This window comes from Nematostella vectensis, chromosome 12 (genome assembly GCF_932526225.1).
Source record: "Nematostella vectensis chromosome 12, jaNemVect1.1, whole genome shotgun sequence".
NCBI classification, from domain to species: Eukaryota; Metazoa; Cnidaria; class Anthozoa; order Actiniaria; family Edwardsiidae; genus Nematostella; species Nematostella vectensis.
In genome coordinates, this window is record NC_064045.1 from 5,199,053 (window position 1) to 5,218,426 (window position 19,374).

At 39.9% G+C, this 19,374-nt stretch overlaps 1 protein-coding gene across 6 annotated transcripts in view; it reads left to right on the plus strand.

Moving 5' to 3' along the window:
* Positions 1-19,374, plus strand: part of LOC5504674 (ankyrin repeat and fibronectin type-III domain-containing protein 1) — a 55,652-nt gene that overhangs the window by 13,092 nt on the left and 23,186 nt on the right. For 3 of the 6 annotated variants that reach the window (XM_048720374.1, XM_048720379.1, XM_048720376.1), the window contains 12 exons: positions 887-1,041; positions 1,216-1,298; positions 1,680-1,754; positions 2,707-2,888; positions 3,334-3,381; positions 3,663-3,741; positions 4,211-4,314; positions 5,949-6,061; positions 8,612-8,690; positions 16,403-16,516; positions 16,952-17,049; positions 17,810-17,900. In XM_048720374.1, the coding sequence (XP_048576331.1) occupies positions 887-1,041; positions 1,216-1,298; positions 1,680-1,754; positions 2,707-2,888; positions 3,334-3,381; positions 3,663-3,741; positions 4,211-4,314; positions 5,949-6,061; positions 8,612-8,690; positions 16,403-16,516; positions 16,952-17,049; positions 17,810-17,900 (1,221 nt within the window). Of the gene's footprint in view, positions 1-23; positions 85-267; positions 329-886; positions 1,042-1,215; positions 1,299-1,679; positions 1,755-2,706; positions 2,889-3,333; positions 3,382-3,662; positions 3,742-4,210; positions 4,315-5,948; positions 6,062-8,611; positions 8,691-16,402; positions 16,517-16,951; positions 17,050-17,809; positions 17,901-19,374 lie in introns of those variants that run through there. The other 3 variants (XM_048720378.1, XM_048720377.1, XM_048720375.1) reach the window with 3 other exon arrangements.

Genomic DNA, 19,374 nt, shown 5'->3' on the forward strand with positions numbered 1-19,374 from the left:
CTCAAATTCGCCCTCATCTAAGAGCAAGTGAACACAGTATGTATAAGCCTCCTCTAAGACTCAAGTTCGCCCTCTCATCTAAGAGCAAGTGAACACAGTATGTATAACGCTCCTCTAAGGCTCCAGTTCGCCCTGTCTTCTAAGAGCAAGTAAACACAGTTTGTATAAGGCTCCTCTAAGGCTCAAATTCGCCCTCTCATCCAAGAGCAAGTGAACACAGTATGTATAAGGCTCCTCTAAGGCTCAAGTTCGCCCTTTCGTCTAAGAGCAAGTGAACACAGTATGTATAAGGCTCCTCTAAGGCTCACGTTCGCCCTCTCATCTAAGAGCAAGTGAACACAGTATGTATAAGGCTCCTAAGGCTCAGGTTCGCCCTTTCGTCTAAGAGCAAGTGAACACAGTATGTATAAGGCTTCTCTAAGGCTCAGGTTCGCCCTTTCGTCTAAGAGCAAGTAAACACAGATTCGCAGTTCGCATTATGTTAGTGAAGATGAGAACACTCTTAAGGGTTTTGGGGTAAATTTCGTAAACATTTTGAAGCTGCTTTGAGCTGCTATTGAGATATTGTTCAAAACGCATGCATCCATAAAAAAATAGTATATGAAGGTCGAGAAAAAGATTAGAGGGATGAAGTGCCGATGTAAAGTGATCCACTTAAGGTCGCTTTTCCGCCCGTTATGCAATGTGATTATGGACCTTGTGCGGCACTTAGAAAGAGACCAGCTTGCATTTGTATATACACTTTGTACATTCTTGTAATATTTCACCTCTTTCACTAGAACAAAAATTAATTCTGATCTCTAAAACCTGAAGTTTGATATCTTTAGTTTAGTCAAATTGCTAGTGAATGGATGATTTACGTTCTGCTTATCAAACAACACTTTAGATGCCGCTTGGCGACTTGAAGATGACGACACAGACGACTCTAAGCACCAGTCCCATGGGAGTAGTTGTACGGACGAGACGCCGTTCAGTTACACGGCCAGCGGTCTTTACTTCACCAGCGAACAGAGCAGGCGAGACAGTAGAAGGCTCATAAAGGTAACCATGACAACAAAGGGGCAGCTTTAATCTCACTAGGCTGTCACCCTAAATGTTTACAGCTTGAAAGATTCAATCTTCGCCATCTTTAGCATTAAAGATGGACTCGTCTGGGTGGATGTTATGTCCTTCTTTAATTTTGAAAATGACTAAGTGATGTTTTCTTGATTTCAGAACGGCTTGCACACCGAGGGCGAGCTCTCAAGCAAGAGAAGTAGCTCAAGCGAGGGGTCAGATCTGTCAATCAACAGCAAAACGTATGTCACAAATAACAAATGCAGGCCTCAAGTACCCCCCCCCCCCCCAAAAAAAAAAATCACCCTTGACCACCAAAAAATGGGTAATTTCGTTTTTTAATTACTATTTGCCATTATAATGCCTAATTACTATTTTCCATTATGATACCTAATTACTATTTTCCATTATGATACCTAATTACTATTTTCCATTATGATACCTAATTACTATTTTCCATTATGATACCTAATTACTATTTTTCATTATGATACCTATGACTGCGTAGCCCCTTCAGGCAAGGCTGCGAATGTATGAGGATTTATAGTGGAATACTCTGATGTAAGCATTTATCTCTTTTGATTTTTCGATAACTGTCATTCTTATTATCATTCTTCTTTTAGTAGAGGTAGTGGACTAGTCAGACTCGCGAGGAAGTTGAGTCAGCGCAGAGAACGCCGATCACCAATCACAGAAAAGTACGACATAGAACGGCATCTAATTACCATCAACATCATCGACCACCACCTCGCCATCATCATCATCATCGTCGTCGCCAACACCACTACTTTGCCATCATCATTATCATGATAACCATCATCATCATTCACCACCATCGGTATCATCTTCAAACATTTAACCGATAGCTCCATCATCCACTTTCATATCACCATATTCATCAGCATCATTATCATTATAACGAAATTCAATTTTGCGCGACCTCGGCGGATCCAAAATCCTTGTCTCGTTTGGAAATAGCGCGTAGTCACTCATTCGTTAGCCTCCCTCGCAGGCGTTTCTAGGCAGGTTGCTCGGTAGTGAACCGTCAACCGTCTAAACTAATCTCTGGCTTTGATGTCACTGCCGTGTCATAAACCATTTGACTGCACACAGCAAGGGAATTGATTGGTCATTGGTCATTGGCCATTGGTGGTGTAATTGACTACGCGGTATTAACGAGAAATTGATTTGAATTCTCGGCGGTCGCGCAACAAAGAATTCGTCTATAACATCATCATTCCACCACTATCATCACTATCACATGATTATGATCATCACCATTCACCATCATCATAACCATCACATTTTCTTCATCATCACCATTCATCATCATCACCATCAGATTACAGCATATTCTAGAGGGTCTGTTATTTTGGTTTTGTACAACGGTCGCTTTATTCCGAAATTCGAGCTTCGATTTAATCTAAATTACTTGCAGTCGGTTTTGGTTTAACTTATCATTACAATGAGCTCAGAATTTTAGGTATTTCTTTTATTAATATTTGAAGAAATTAGAGAGATCGCGCAAATAATGATCGTATGGTAGCGCTTTGAAGATGGGTGATTTTTCTTTGGAACAGTTTTTTAGTAGACGCGGGTCAACTTCATCGATTTTAGCCTGGATTATTAAACGCTATCTCATTTTTACAGAATAAACGTACGCTCTCAAAGTCTTGAGAACCTATCATCCCCGACCTCAAGCACACAGAGTATCGACCGAGCAGTCAGCGGAAAGTCACCGAGGCTCTACCGAACACTGTCGATGGGACAGAAACCCGTACCTCGACAACGCCTCGCTTCCGTGGAGAATAGATTCAGCGGTACAAACAAAGGTGTGAAAACGAACTCATGGTTATTGGTCGATCAACTTCTCCTTTGTTATTGTTTATAATTAAAAATACAACAGTTTATTTGCAAAAAAAATCAAAATAACCGTCAACGATTGAAGTCTGATACTTTATCAATGATATTTTATTGAAAGGTTCTCTGTTACTTGCTTGATGAAAATGGATTCTTTGTGTGACTCAGCACTGAACGGAAGCATAAAATGGCGGCGTGATTGGCCTTTAGTTAAACCTCTGTTGCACACATCGCATCTTGATGGATTATTCTGGTATTTTGCTTCAAAGGATGATTTTGCACGAAACAGTTCACGTACACAGCCACGTTTTTTGTTTGAAATCGCCCGATGCCAACATCAAAAAGTGCGACTTAAATAGAAAACACATTCCCGAAATATAACATGTTGACAGTATTACTTCTTTAATCTTAATTCAGATCAGGCCAAAGAGAAATTAAAAAGAAGAAAAGAGAATGTCTTAGATGGTAAGAACTGGTTTGAGGTGTTAAAAAAACTGCTGGACTTGTATGGTATGATTTGATCATGCTACGATTTTCACAGGAAAGTGCTTTTTTGCGCGTGTTTATTTAGAGAACATATTGGCTGTAAGCTTTTCCAAAAGAATTGACAGTATAGCATGCCGAAAATTTGCCCGGTAAAAACCTGTAAAAAGCTTAAAATATAATGCAACACATCTGCGGCACTGTCCAGCTATATAGTTATATGGTGTCCCTGGCCATTCTATTCATACGAAGTTGTTTTTCAGCTTTAATAGATGCAATTGTTTGTCAAGATGTCGAAGAAGTGAAATCCATTTTGGAGACTGAGGCTGTAAATGTAAATGGGTGAGTATCTTCTGATTATGCAGTGTGGTATACACCTATTTCAAAAAACGTTATCGGTGCACGCAAATGGCGAATGGCAAGAGTAGGGATGAATCTTCAGTAATTACCCCTTGAGATAACAAATGCTCACCCCACCCTGGGCGATTTTTAGTTCAAATGTTTTGCCTCACAGAGTATGAGCAAATCAAGTAGCCGCTTATATAAACTCAAATTTGCTGTACGAAATAGCTGCAATAACCGATAAGTTTTGCTTCTGAACCGGAGTCTTCAGTCTCTGAGAGTGAAACTGGAGAAGGTTCTGATCCCCCGAAATGTAGAGAATTGCATAAATACTGCCTAAATGTTACCCATTTTAGTCATAATTTCTATCTGTTTACCTAATAAAGCAAAACGCCTTGTTGTCCCTTACAATAGAGTTAGGGTTAGGATTGGAACAAACTATTAAAGTGTTTGCTTTTTCGTTTGACAGACAAAACGCTGAAGGGTTTGTACCCCTGGAGTTTGCCGTCATGCTTGGTTTTCATCACATCGCCAAGATGCTGCAGGCGTTTGGCGCTAAAGAAAGTTCAAGAGGTCTGTCCGTCCGCCCACTGGTCCGTCCTTCTGTCTTTATTCCCGTATGACTGTCCGTTCGTCTGCCTCTGCCCGTCTGTCTTTTTGTCTGTCCGTGTTTGCCTAAGAAGAAAAAAAAAACAGAGTCAGTAACTCAGCAATCTTAATAAACTAATCATCGACTTCTACTCACATGACTTCACGGCAAATCCACAGCCTTTTTTCGCTAGATCTTCATTTCAAATTTCTCTTGATTTATTGATTGATCCTCAATATTATAAATGCTTTATATCACTCTATTGTAATATCTCTCTATATCTCATACTGTACAAAGCTTACTTATGTACCCTTTTTTAAAACTATTTAATTACACTCTTTTTTATATAAAAACGTCAAATTTTCATTTGATGCTGGGATTTTTTTTGTAGCATGTTCTTAATGATGTTCTTGATTTTAGAGTATATGAAAATATAATACCAATGAATTCTTAGGAAGAGAATTACACAAATGAACAATCGCAACAATATTTAAGGTTTTTATTCTGCATTTTAGAACGTAGTCAGACTAACAAAGCAATATTTGGCTGCTATCTCAGCCTCGATATGTTTTTAGCATGTTCTTAAAATCTGGTGAAATCTCAGGCTTGACGTTCTTATAAAAAAATAGTGTAAAACCATGGGAGCAATTTCTATTTCGTTTTTTGGGTATTTGTTAGACTTTCTCAAAGTCCGCTGACCAGCTTTTTAGAAATTGGCTTCTGCTGTACAACGGACTTTTCTAGTTCGCTTCCCTCCCATTTTTACCGACCTAAATTTAGGTCCGTGCGAGAAAGATGCCGACGCCACAGTAAACGTCATGGTCGCTATTTTGTTGCTTTCAGAAATCTTGTTTCTTGCAGCTCTTTCGTTCTCTTTTAAAATATCAAATTCGGATTAACATCAATAGTGTAAAGAAAACTAAATTTTCAATTTTTACTGGTGACTATACAGAAAAGAAATAGAGACTGGAAAGATTTGGAAGCAAAAACGTTTTCAAGTTTCGTTATTTTCTTGCGCGCGCTTAAGAATAACGTCATTTTAAACGAGCGCGCGCATATATTGTATTTTATTTTCCGCGGCAAAAATATGCAAACTAAAATCAAAATCGTGCAAACGGAACAAGTCGTCCTCTCCGCGCACCTGATTTTTTTACTTTTTATCGGGGAAAATACCCACCCGCGCGCTCCTATTAGGGAAAATCAACGAGGGCGACTTGGGGCAAGTTTAGGTATTTGTTTGTTTATTTCCTTGTGTGCCTTGTTTTGCTAATAAGAACATTGCGACAGTGCAGAGCCATCAAGCTAAACGAAAAAGATGGAAGCGTTTGTTGAAATCTTAAAAAAAACGTCGATCAACTGCTCCTATATTATTGTTTATAATTGAAAATACATTGGTTTATTTGCAAGAAATCTTCAAAATAACCACCCACGATTTAAGTTTAATACCTTTAATGAACAATTTTATTTTAAGTACCCCAGTCACTTGCTTGAATTAACCAATGGAAATGGATTCTTTTATTGAGTAGCTATTGTGCGGGAGCAAAATGGTGGTGTTATTGGCCTTATCTAAGTTCCCTTGTGTCTGGTTCGCAGTGTGAATAGTGTTCTCTCTCCACAGTACCCTTCCTAGACAAGCATCTACGCATGCTGTCAAACGAGGCCGAGCAAAGACTACAGGACCTGACGTTAGCTGTTGTCCACGTGACCAACTGCACCGCCTCCGAAATCAAGGTAACCAATCACGAGACCAATAGCACCTCTGAAATCAGGGTATGTAGCTAATCGCGTGACCAATAGGGGACTTGCGATAAGAGATCACGTGACCTTTCTGAGTGGCAAATTCAAAACAAAATAATTTAACAAAAAAATCAGAAATGACCGCGACCGTCACACCAGAGAACGACGAAAAAGTAAAAAAACTTTAAACGAGACTAAATCCTTTCTAAAAGAAAAAAATTGGCTTTTTTCGTTAGAGCTGAATAAGTTGCTTTTTGTTGCTGTTATTTTGCCGCTAAAACCCTGAGCGCGCGCTAGTTTGCCACCCTAACAGTCACGTGATCTCTTAGCGCAAGTCCCCTATTCCCCCTCTTTGAAACCAGGGTATGTACCTAAACACGTGACCAATAGCAAAATCTCTAAAAACTGGGTATGTAGGTAATCACGTGACCAATAGCACCTATGAAATCAGGGTATGTAGCGTATCACGTGATCGATAGCACCTCTGGAATTTGGGTATCATATCACTGTCACGTGGTATGCTACACACTCTGATTTCAGAGGTGCTACTTGTCACGTAATTGACGAGTAAATTATACACAGGAAACCCGGTAAATCAGCAAATATGAGCCCAGTTTTACCTTAATTTTACTGGAGAATCTTCATAACATCTCTGTTTTATTTGCAATCACCTTCATTCAGTTCCGAATTTTTTTTCAACTGGTTAAAAAAGCGCTCGTATAACTTGCATGCAATTTCAGTTTCCCATTAACACCAACTTAAAATTAAGAGCTTCGGTTTTACATAGTGGACATCGCTTAATGTCTTGGGATTGATTAGGACTTGTTTCTTCAAGCAAACGTACGAAAAACGCCAAAACCCACCGAGCGCCATTTTGAATCACCACAGGCTTCCCAGCTTGTCATTTGCAACCAATATAATATAAGCGCTAATGATCATCTTCGAGCGACACCCTAGCACTTATATGACTAGATAAATGCTGGAGAGTTTAAAATCTAATTTTTTTTTTCTCTCTCTAAAACCCCAATTTTCTGAGATTTGAGTCTTATTTCCAAGCTCGGGAGCCCTGTGTTCTCCCAATAACCATTGCAACAGATCATTCGCCATCTTGAATTACATGACTTATCGGCATATAGCGACTTATCGGGTCCTCCCAACCTCTGCTAACTTTATCTGTGAATTTATCAGAGGATAACTTATTGGATGTTTCAGAAACCCAATTTATCTACGGATAGATTTATCTGGGTAAAAAGTGCATATTTATCTACGGATAGATTTATCTGGGGATAAAGTGCATATTTATCTACGGATAGATTTATCTGGGGATAAAGTGCATATTTATCTACGGATAGATTTATCTGGGGATAAAGTGCATATTTATCTACGGATAGATTTATCTGGGGATAAAGTGCATATTTATCTACCGATAACTGCTAACTGAGCGTTCATCAGGAACCGGCCCCCGGGGGCCGATGCTGATTTACCGGGTTTCCTGTGTACAATTTACTCGTCCTTGTCGCTTGTCTACCGATAGCTATCTGAGGGAAAACTTTGCTTTCAGGAACCAGATTTTATCGATCGGATAGCTATCCACCGCTAAGTAAATTTATCCTACGGATAACTCCTATCGGCAGATAAATTTATCTGAATTTTCAGGAACCGGCCCCTGGGGTCTGTTCCTGAAAGGCCCATTAGCGCTAACCCAGGGTTAGATTTGCCCTAACTCACGATTTGTAACGCTTTTACCCCCGGATTAGTTCTGTTCCCCAAACGCTGGTTAGCGGTTACTTTGGGTAGCACAGGCCTCCCAAACTTTGTAGTAGAACTAAAAGTTTCATAAATTAAAGTTGCCGACAAAAAGACGTTGCACACAAAAACAATGTATGGATGAAATATCCTAACATTTCGCTTTATAATAATAATATAATAATAATAATTTATTAATTTATATTGCGCTTTTTTCATATAAAGATCAAAAGCGCATATTATGCGACCGTCGTTGGGATGCTGACTCGAAAAGTGTGCTGGGACAGACAGAAAGTTACATGAACATTATACTTGAAATGAGTCTGTCTCGCTAGTGTCATGCACCAAATCGAATCCTACAAATGACATTTTTGACAATTAAATGGAGGTTATTACAGGCGATGTAGGGGTGTTTTGGGGGCTTCTCTGCGAAAATAAATCCAACCAAAGGTAAATTTAAGTTGCTCTCTATTGATCTAGTGGGTATCCCGAATGGTTTTTACTCGCTCAAACCAGTTTTTCACTCGCTTAATCCAGGGTTAGTTAATCGGGGGATTACTTGGCTTTCGGGAACGGTGAGTTATCCGTACCCGGGACTAGGCGCTGATCTAGGGTTAAGTTAGTCGGCCTTTCAGAAACCGGCTCCTGACCAATAGCGCCTCTAGAATTAGGGTATGTTAGTTGTGTGGCGCCTAGGTTACGATCGAAAGACTGCGCGGAAGGCGCTACAGAAGATTTGTCAACTGGTATGTTGCAATACATTGTTTGCCATGACATAGTTGTGTTCTCTTTCCCTAGGACAACGAAAGGCAGTTGAGGGAATGGGAATGGAGGCGACTTATACTCAAGCGAATGATGAACGGTCTGAACAACGCCGGTAAGTCATGTGGACTTGACCAAACCAGTCACAGGTTATCTGAGAAGAGTGTGAATAAGGTTCCTTTCTTTTTTTTTTTTTTTTTTTTTTTTTGGCTGACCAGCTTGAAAAGTAAGATTCATGTAATTTAATCTGCATTTAATCTGAGGTCCGTATTGAGAAAACGTATAACTGAAGTCTGAAAAGTGACGCCGCAGTGAACAAACTCGTAGTCCTCTTAATAACTGAGTTATTTTATTTTTCGATTCTCAAAATTTCTAGATTTTTGCCTTGTTTATTTGCTCCCCATGCTTTCCCCATATCCCCCCTAGACGGCCCTGCGAAGTGTTTGGATGTTTTTCCTGCTTTGCGGTCCTTGCATAAGCTAGTATTACCAGTAAAACGGATAAAATTAAATGGACAATTTCACCTGTGCACAGCTGCTTTGACGTTCGTGACCGCGTTGATATTATCACTTCACAGTGTCTTACCTTAAATAGAACTCCGAGCTCCGTAGCTCCTGACTGATGTGCATTTACACGACATCCCCTTCTAGGTTAATCTCTAACCTAAACACAGATCGGAAAGTGTCATTCATGACTGCGCCCCAAATTATCCTTTTTGCTCTCCCAATCCAACGCCCCCTCATTCTTATTGTGCTATTTTTCCGCTTGATATAAAATGCTACTTTTAATAGTCTTGTTGAGAAGACCCTTCTTAGATAAAGCGTTGGCCAAATCTTCTAGAAATGTCCGAGATATCCCGTGTAATGTTTCGAAAAATGAGCCGAAAATCGTTGGTGATAAGAAGATACGTTTCCGAGGATAATGCATGTGATATTCAGCTTCCTAATACTCACGGTAACGCACGGATCATATTGTATTATCGTTTGCGGGAACATACAGTATATTACCTGGCGATCTCTTGATAAATGTACCTCAAATAAAAGGGCACATTATCTGTACAAGAGGTTGTTTGCTTCAAGTTTTTCTAAGCAAAACAGTTTGTAATTATATTCAGTTCATCTTTTTATTCGAAGATTTCCTGTTTTTTCTTCTTTTCATTTTCATTTTCAAAGCTGCTTCTACCTAATAATTTTTTAACATCAGACTTGATGAGCATTAGTTCCCATTATTTGAAGAAACCTTAAAAAATATATTTAAAAAGTGCGAATGAAAGGAGTACCATTTTAAAATTACGAATAGTTATTTTTTACTTGTTTATTTCGTATAGTTTGCAGATGTTTTTTGCGCACAAAGTAGCAGGCTCCTTTTTTAATTACATGCCAAAATATAACAAGATGAAGTTGGTTTTAGCTGAAGTCATCGAGTAAACGATTGCGATAGGCTAAAAGGGCGGAAAGCATGTTATGGATATAAACTTTGAATTCGTGTAAGAAAAAACAGTAGGTAGGTATCTCTTGCGAAAGTGAGTATCAGATAACTATCCAAAACAACTGACAATAATAATGTGGTGGCCTTTTGTTTTATGTTGTGCACTTATTGATTCATCGGTCACGTCTATAAAATTCAAATTCTGTTTTCAACCCCCCGTGTTTCCAAAGTCTACTGATAAAATACAGTTGTAATTAGCGGATTTTGCATCTTCAGCTACCTGTCGGTCACAATTAGTTTGTGTTTGCATTTATCATTTATTCTTTCTAAAACATTCTTAAACGGTCCTAGAATACTGTGTTTGTTTGGATAACACTAGTTTATTCGATGCATTTAATTATTAGACAAGTTTACAAATACAATTTGATATTTTTCGTTGTTCATCTATCAATAACTGACAGCATTTTTTACTAACGTATTGATGTTGTTTTTAAAACATACACTAATATATAGCTTGTGGTACCAAAAACATCAAGTGTAAAAAAAGAAATAAAAAAAAAAAAAATCTATCAGCCAATCAGGGTGCAACATTGATGATAGACAACTTATGTTATTTGACTTACTGTCGAATCCGTTGTATCGCCACGTCGCATTTTCAAAACATCGATGCTTTAGAGTTTTGCCTATTTTTCATTAACATAACACAGAAATATACCTTAGTGCTGCCGGATAATTCATAGCACAGCGTGTACATTGAAAGTAGTTCCTCTCAGAATGTTTTCTTTTCTATTTTCATCTGTCGATTGAACGTGGGAACACCCGAACCTGATTGGCTGGAACTTGTTTTTCAAAATGTTTACGGTGTTCAAGCCGAATCTGATTAGTCAAAGTTGTCCAGCGTGGCCCGCTTTCTGTGTCCTCACTGTAAAAAGGCGTTCTAAACAATTCAAATGGAATTCATCCGTTAAACTTAGTTATGAAGATAAAACATCATTGCTTGACACGCAAAATCGGGTGTGACTCGAAAAAGTATGATCATGGATCTATAGCAAATCATACACCACTCGGAAGGCCGTCACAGTTAGCGTCAATGTGACACTAAAGCTGGTGTTTTTATCGCTGATTATAATAAACTTTCTACTGATTGTCACTTCATTGTGCGTATGAGTACGCGCATGGGACTAACGAAATCGACAAAATGGAAAACAAAGTTGGTAATCACTTTGATAACATTACGAACAATCTGATTGGTCTATTCCGACCTCGGAAGTATAAGTATTCTGATTGGATAATTAGGTTGCAGTGTTTAGGTTCATCTCAGCCTTGAAACTATATATTCATCTTCTAAACTGTTTTGCACAGACATTTATCCTGTTTATCCATCTAGATTCCTGAAATTCCCAAAACAAGCATGATAGCTTACTGTCTTCCCAGAATTTTGTTTTCTAACTGAACGCTAGAATTATCCTATATCTTGTTTGGAGTTATCTTCTGCGCCATGATCGGTTGTTTCCCAGTTACTACTTTCGATAAGACTCCTACTACTTTAAAAGGTAATTAGATAACTGTTAAGTATAGTGTCACAAATATCTGTCGTGTAGATTCAGTGACATTCTTTTTTGTCTTCAAACCCATTCGACTATTCTGTAATTCATGATTATTTTTTTAGTATAAACGCTGTAAGTTATATTTTTTTGGTCGTTGGACGTGAATAAGTCATAATTTTCAGTTTTGTTGCGTCTTGCAACTCAAATAATTGACGCAAATAGTTATGTTTATAAGCATTCTGTATCAGAAAATAGCACTAGCTCCCTTCTTTGGAGTCAACTAGCCCAGGTGATTTAATTGTTATCGAAAATACGACCTAAAAAGATATTTATTAATTAATTTATTTTAGGGAAACTGGAAAACGTTGTTTTATCAAACTTTCATCGCTCTTTTGGGTCTTGTTAAAAATCCTTTTGAACTTATCGCAGTATATTTTCAGTGTAAGTTTTATTGTTTATCTAACTAACTGGTACTTATCAATGGAAGTGTTGCCATTGCATAACAATATAACCAAATTTGTAGAAAATACATTCGTTTGCATCGCAGTCTTTATTATACTTTCCAAATTTATATATATATATATATATATATATATATATATATATATATATATATATATATATATATATATATATATATATATATATATATAGTGTTGGTTTGAGAAAAAAATACAAACTACATAGGTTTCCCTACAGGTCTGTTTCGTGGTTGCCCACTCATCAGGGGATTTAATGAGAATATTCCTACCATCGTATATATACTATTAACATTGAAATTTACATAATAATAGACTGATAGTTTTAGCTAAGGCGGTAAGAGGAACAATAGCGAGTTACATTAGATATGCAGGGCGAAAGTTAACAGTGTGGAACGTGTGAAAAATTGATAGCGCGAAAATTTAACGGTGACGGGATTAACAGTTCTAATTGTTTCGTAGCAGGGCTTTGTTTCTGTGGCGGCACGAGGACACGAGTTCATTGCGTTTATTTAGAGTTGATAGTTTGGGTTGACAGATGATCGTCAGCTTTTCCTTGAGGCAGAGGTTGCAACGCTTAGTGGTACTGTTGTAGGCGGAGTGGGAAGAAAGAATGCGCCATGAAATAAAATACTCAATCATGTTGTCCTTGAGAGTCCAGACGTATTTGCTGAGTTCGGTGGAGTTTCTGTGTTTGGTGTGTCGGAATGATGCGGTGTGGTTTCTGTATCTGGTCTTGAAGCTGTTTTCAGTGAGCCCGACGTATGTTTCCGAGGTGTTGTTGTCTTTTCGAGTTACGGTAGCTTGGTAGATAATAGATGTCTGTAGGCAGTTTCCGTCTAGAGGGCAGGTGTCTTTCTGTCGGCAGTTGCACGTCTTGTTGTTGGTAGTGGTAGGGGCGGAGCTGGCGATCTCGGTAGTCGACGATGCGGTGATGATGCGCTTGTTGTGGTTGTCGATGATCTGTTTGGTGTTGTTCATGCAGCTGTAACTGATTTTGATGGTGTTTCTGTTGAAGATTTTACGGAGGTGGTTGTCTTTCGGGAAGTGTTTGTCTATCAGGGTGTCGTGTCCTCGTGCCGCCACAGAAACAAAGCCCTGCTACGAAACAATTAGAACTGTTAATCCCGTCACCGTTAAATTTTCGCGCTATCAATTTTTCACACGTTCCACACTGTTAACTTTCGCCCTGCATATCTAATGTAACTCGCTATTGTTCCTCTTACCGCCTTAGCTAAAACTATCAGTCTATTATTATGTAAATTTCAATGTTAATAGTATATATACGATGGTAGGAATATTCTCATTAAATCCCCTGATGAGTGGGCAACCACGAAACAGACCTGTAGGGAAACCTATGTAGTTTGTATTTTTTTCTCAAACCAACACTATACACCGCTCTACTTTCGAGTATTGAGCACTTTCTATGAAAGCCTTCAACCACCATTTTATCCAGACTCCAAGTTTTTCTTGTTGAGCACTCTAAGGCTACTCATTATGGAAAAATTCCACATCAACTACTCAACGAAGAATATTCCCCTACCATCTCGCAGTGATTACCTCCAACGCCTTATTGAAAAAACCGAGCACTTTTTACGCCGAATGCGCTGGAAAGCACACTTTTTCCTAAACACAGACACCGCCTCGACCTCCAAAGAAACCTATGGATTCCGCTCAACCAAAAATCCGCCTCCAATAGAAGAACTGAAAGAGTTCGAAGAAGACATGTTAAAAATGATCCAGTCAGTAAAATTCAAGAACCTGAACACTCCTTTCCTGGGCAAGCTAAAAGAAGACACCGACAACATTAAAAAAGAACCTAAACTACTGATCCCCGCGGATAAAACCACAAACTTCTACAAACTAGAGCCAGCTACCTACAAGAATCTCCTAGAAAAAGAAATAAACAAGTCCTACAAAAAAGCACCCTCCGAAACAACGCAATCTGTCCACAAGAAAAACAAAGAGATCGCTACAAAACTGGATTTAGACGATAGAATAGACACCACAGCCAACAAGCAAGCCTTCATAACTCTCAAAGACCATAAGCCGAACTTCGCTAACAAACCTACCTGCAGACTCATCAACCCCACGAAACCCGAAATCGGAAAAATCAGCAAAAAGATCCTCGACCGTATCAATAACGTAATTGCAAAGAAACGAAACTTCAACCAATGGAAAAGCACTAAAGCCGTCATTGACTGGTTCAAGGCTGCCGAAAACAAACACCAACTCAACTTCATCTGTTTTGACATTGTAGAATTCTACCCATCTATCAGCCAAGACCTACTATCAAGAGCACTCGACTTCGCCTCCAACTATGACAAAATCACCCCTGATGAAAAAGAGATCATAACCCACTCCAAGAGCTCCTTCCTGGTCCACAACCAAACACCCTGGCAGAAGAAAGGCACCACGATATTTGATGTTACGATGGGGAGCTTCGATGGCGCAGAAACCTGTGAACTTGTAGGCAACTTCCTTCTCTCCCAACTTCAGGACCTCAATATGAACGTAGGACTCTACCGCGACGACGGACTAGCCATCACCAACGCCACACCCAGAGCCACCGAAAACCTAAAAAAGGAACTATGCCGCATCTTTAACAACAACGGACTCCGAATCACCATTGAGGCAAACAAACAAGTTGTCAATTTCCTAGACGTCACCCTCGACCTAAAACGTAATGCACACCAGCCTTATACAAAGCCGAACTCCTCGCTACAATATGTCCACCGTGAGAGCAACCACCCGCCCTCCATCACCAAGAACATCCCTGCTGGTATCAACAGACGCCTATCTGCCCTATCTTCAGACCAAGCCTCCTTTGACCAGACCGCGCCGCCTTACCAGAAAGCACTCGACGATAGCGGATACAACTACACGCTACGCTACGAACCCAACACCGTAACCAACCGTAAAACCCGCAAACGCAACAACATCCTATGGTACAACCCGCCCTTCAGCAAGAACACCAGCACCAACATCGGCCACAGATTCCTCACCCTGATAGACAAACACTTCCCGAAAGACAACCACCTCCGTAAAATCTTCAACAGAAACACCATCAAAATCAGTTACAGCTGCATGAACAACACCAAACAGATCATCGACAACCACAACAAGCGCATCATCACCGCATCGTCGACTACCGAGATCGCCAGCTCCGCCCCTACCACTACCAACAACAAGACGTGCAACTGCCGACAGAAAGACACCTGCCCTCTAGACGGAAACTGCCTACAGACATCTATTATCTACCAAGCTACCGTAACTCGAAAAGACAACAACACCTCGGAAACATACGTCGGGCTCACTGAAAACAGCTTCAAGACCAGATACAGAAACCACACCGCATCATTCCGACACACCAAACACAGAAACTCCACCGAACTCAGCAAATACGTCTGGACTCTCAAGGACAACATGATTGAGTATTTTATTTCATGGCGCATTCTTTCTTCCCACTCCGCCTACAACAGTACCACTAAGCGTTGCAACCTCTGCCTCAAGGAAAAGCTGACGATCATCTGTCAACCCAAACTATCAACTCTAAATAAACGCAATGAACTCGTGTCCTCGTGCCGCCACAGAAACAAAGCCCTGCTACGAAACAATTAGAACTGTTAATCCCGTCACCGTTAAATTTTCGCGCTATCAATTTTTCACACGTTCCACACTGTTAACTTTCGCCCTGCATATCTAATGTAACTCGCTATTGTTCCTCTTACCGCCTTAGCTAAAACTATCAGTCTATTATTATGTAAATTTCAATGTTAATAGTATATATACGATGGTAGGAATATTCTCATTAAATCCCCTGATGAGTGGGCAACCACGAAACAGACCTGTAGGGAAACCTATGTAGTTTGTATTTTTTTCTCAAACCAACACTATACACCGCTCTACTTTCGAGTATTGAGCACTTTCTATGAAAGTCTTCAACCACCATTTTATATATATATATATATATATATTATATACTAAATGTGTATGATTCCTTCTAGGTTTTACGTACTACTTAATTAATATCGCTCCTGTTGTCGGCACTTGTTAATCATATCCAGTCGTCTAGTGTGCGTACACACAATAGTAAGCGTAAACAAAGACAGAGGTGATAACCACCCTGAGCAAAATCTTAAGTGTTGTGTTAATACTGGATAACAGGAGTCTACAATCTATTTCTGGTTACTGCCGTCTTTAAATAACATACAAAGTACATACACTTTATTTAGCCCTTTATTATAAAAAATTAATAACTGTGAGCCGATTACTATTTTGCTTTTATTGTTGCCAATGTTTATACGTCTATCCCATGCTATATATTTGTGAGCTTGATGTCTATTTAAATAAATATGTTGTTCTCTCTCCAGACCCTCCCGGTAAACCGGGCAGCGTTACCGTGTCAGTGGGCTCAGAAGATTCGCTGCTTGTGCGGTTCACCGAGAATCTAAACGAAGTGGACGTTATCATAACTAAATATAAAAGTACGGGTATATTTATAAAAGCATGCAGGTTATAAAGATGTATCCGGTAAATGCTTAATATCTATCATAAAAGTGCGGATGATAATTTGTAATTATACGAGGTTGCGAAAATTAACAGTGTTACCATATGTGCATATGTGATAAACGGCATTTTTTTTTTTGCGCGCGCGCGTTCTTGGCGTGCACTAATAACCTTTCTGAATGTCATCCAGTAGCCGACTACAATTACATCCAGATAGAATATTTTTCGGTTCAGTTCATCTCTTGTTAAAGCGGAAATCGCACCAGTTTACTACAGTTTACAGTAATTGACTGTAAGTAAACAGGTGATATGATATTGCCGCTTTAAAGAAATCACGACATCATATAGAACCATTAATTAAGAAAAAAAGCAAATGATGTTCTAACAACGATCGTATTTTTGTTTTGTTTTAGTTGAATGGAGTCGAAACGAAATGTTTGATCCTATCGAAGGAGAGTATGTCCTCGATGACCTCCGCTCGCTTGAATATACAATACCCTCATTACAGAAGGTACGCATCAAGTTCTTAAAATGATGTCGATCACCCACTCCTTTATTATCGTTTATAATAATAAAAAAATACATCAGTTTATTTGTAAGAAAACTTCAAAATAACCACCCACGATTGAAGTTTAATACCTTATTAACAATATTTTATTAAAAGTATCTAAGTCACTTGCTTGATTCAGCCGATGGAAATGGATTCTTTTAGTGAGTCGGTATTGTGCGGGAGCGTATAATGGCGGCGTGGTTGGCCCTCTTTTAAATGCCTCTGTCAGCCGCACTTTACTGTTTTTGTTTCCATTCAAAATTGAAAAATAAAGCCTTATACATTATGTTCCAATTTCGATCGAAAATATCCATATAGCTTTTCCCAACCAGCCGATGGAAATGGATGCTTTCTTGCACCTGGTGTTTTGCTATGATGGCACATGATGGCATAATGTCGGCTAACAGAGACACCTTGAAGTGCATAATCCCTTGTGCGTCCAGTTTGCGTATTGAGTGTGAGCTTTGCCTATGCCATTTCCATCGGCTAATTGATAAATCAAATATCGTCAATAACATATCGAACTTTATTCGTAGATTGGCATTTTGAAGTATCTTTGAGAATAATAAACCGCCGTATTTCACCGTGGCCACGAGAAACTCAAAGTGAATGGGATTGGCCAAAAATAACATTATCCACCTAACAACATTGATAGAGAATCGGCTTAAATCAAATATAAAATATTTGTGTCATCATGTGCAATTAAAAGCATTTTTTTCAGTCCGTCATGTATTACGTCCGCGGATGTTGCGGTAATTTGAAGGGATTCGGACCGTGGTTAGAATCGACGCCTCCATGTGTCATGCCCTCCAGTAAGTTCTCTGTCACGCTACATACTGTACTCGTTGTCACGCTATATACCGCAAGTGCTGTCATGTTGTACACCGTACGTGCTGTCACGCTATTTATCGTAAGTCCGGCACCACTGCTGCGTCTAAGTCTGAAGCTATGCAGTGGCTAATACATGCAGCTACGCCCTTCAGTGGGTTTTTTACCCATGCTTACATACGGGTTTGTCATGTAGTCGCAAAGCCGGTTAACGACAACGTTTTGTCAATCGACTGTATACCGCACAATTGTTTTCACGCTGTCACGCTATCCACCGCATTCACGCTACGCTATCTACCGCTCAATTGCTGTCACGCTACCTACCGCTCAATTGCTGTCACGCTATCTACCGCTCAATTGCTGTCACGCTACCTACCGCACAATTGCTGTCACGCTACCTACCGCTCAATTGCTGTCACTCTATTTTCCGCACAATTGCTGTCACGCTATCTACCGCTCAATTGCTGTCACGCTATCTACCGCACAATTGCTGTCACGCTATCTACCGCTCAATTGCTGTCACTCTATTTTCCGCACAATTGCTGTCACGCTATCTACCGCTCAATTGCTGTCACGCTATCTACCGCACAATTGCTGTCACGCTATCTACCGCACAATTGCTGTCACGCTACCTACCGCTCAATTGCTGTCACTCTATTTTCCGCACAATTGCTGTCACGCTATCTACCGCTCAATTGCTGTCACGCTATCTACCGCACAATTGCTGTCACGCTATCTACCGCTCAATTGCTGTCACTCTATTTTCCGCACAATTGCTGTCACGCTATCTGCCGCACAATTGCTGTCACGTTATTTACCCCACGATTACTGTGCCACGCATCTACCGCAAAATTGCTGTCTAGCTATCTACTGCACAATTGCTGTCACGCTATCTACTGCACAATTGCTGTCACGCTATCTACTGCTCAATTGCTGTCACGCCATCTACCGCACAATTGCTGTCACTCTATTTTCCGCACAATTGCTGTCACGCTATCTACCGCTCAATTGCTGTCACGCTATCTACCGCACAATTGCTGTCACGCTATCTACCGCACAATTTCTGTCACGCTATCTACCGCACAATTGCTGTCACGCTATCTGCCGCACAATTGCTGTCACGCTATCTACCGCACAATTGCTGTCACGCTATCTGCCGCACAATTGCTGTCACGTTATTTACCCCACGATTACTGTGCCACGCATCTACCGCAAAATTGCTGTCACGCTATCTACTGCACAATTGCTGTCACGCTATCTACTGCACAATTGCTGTCACGCTATCTACTGCTCAATTGCTGTCACGCCATCTACCGCAAGTGCTGTCACGCTATCTACCGCACAATTGCTGTCACGCTACCTACCGCACAATTGCTGTCACGCTATCTACCGCACAATTGCTGTCATCCTATCTACCACAAAATTGCTGTCACGCTATCTACCGCACAATTGCTGTCA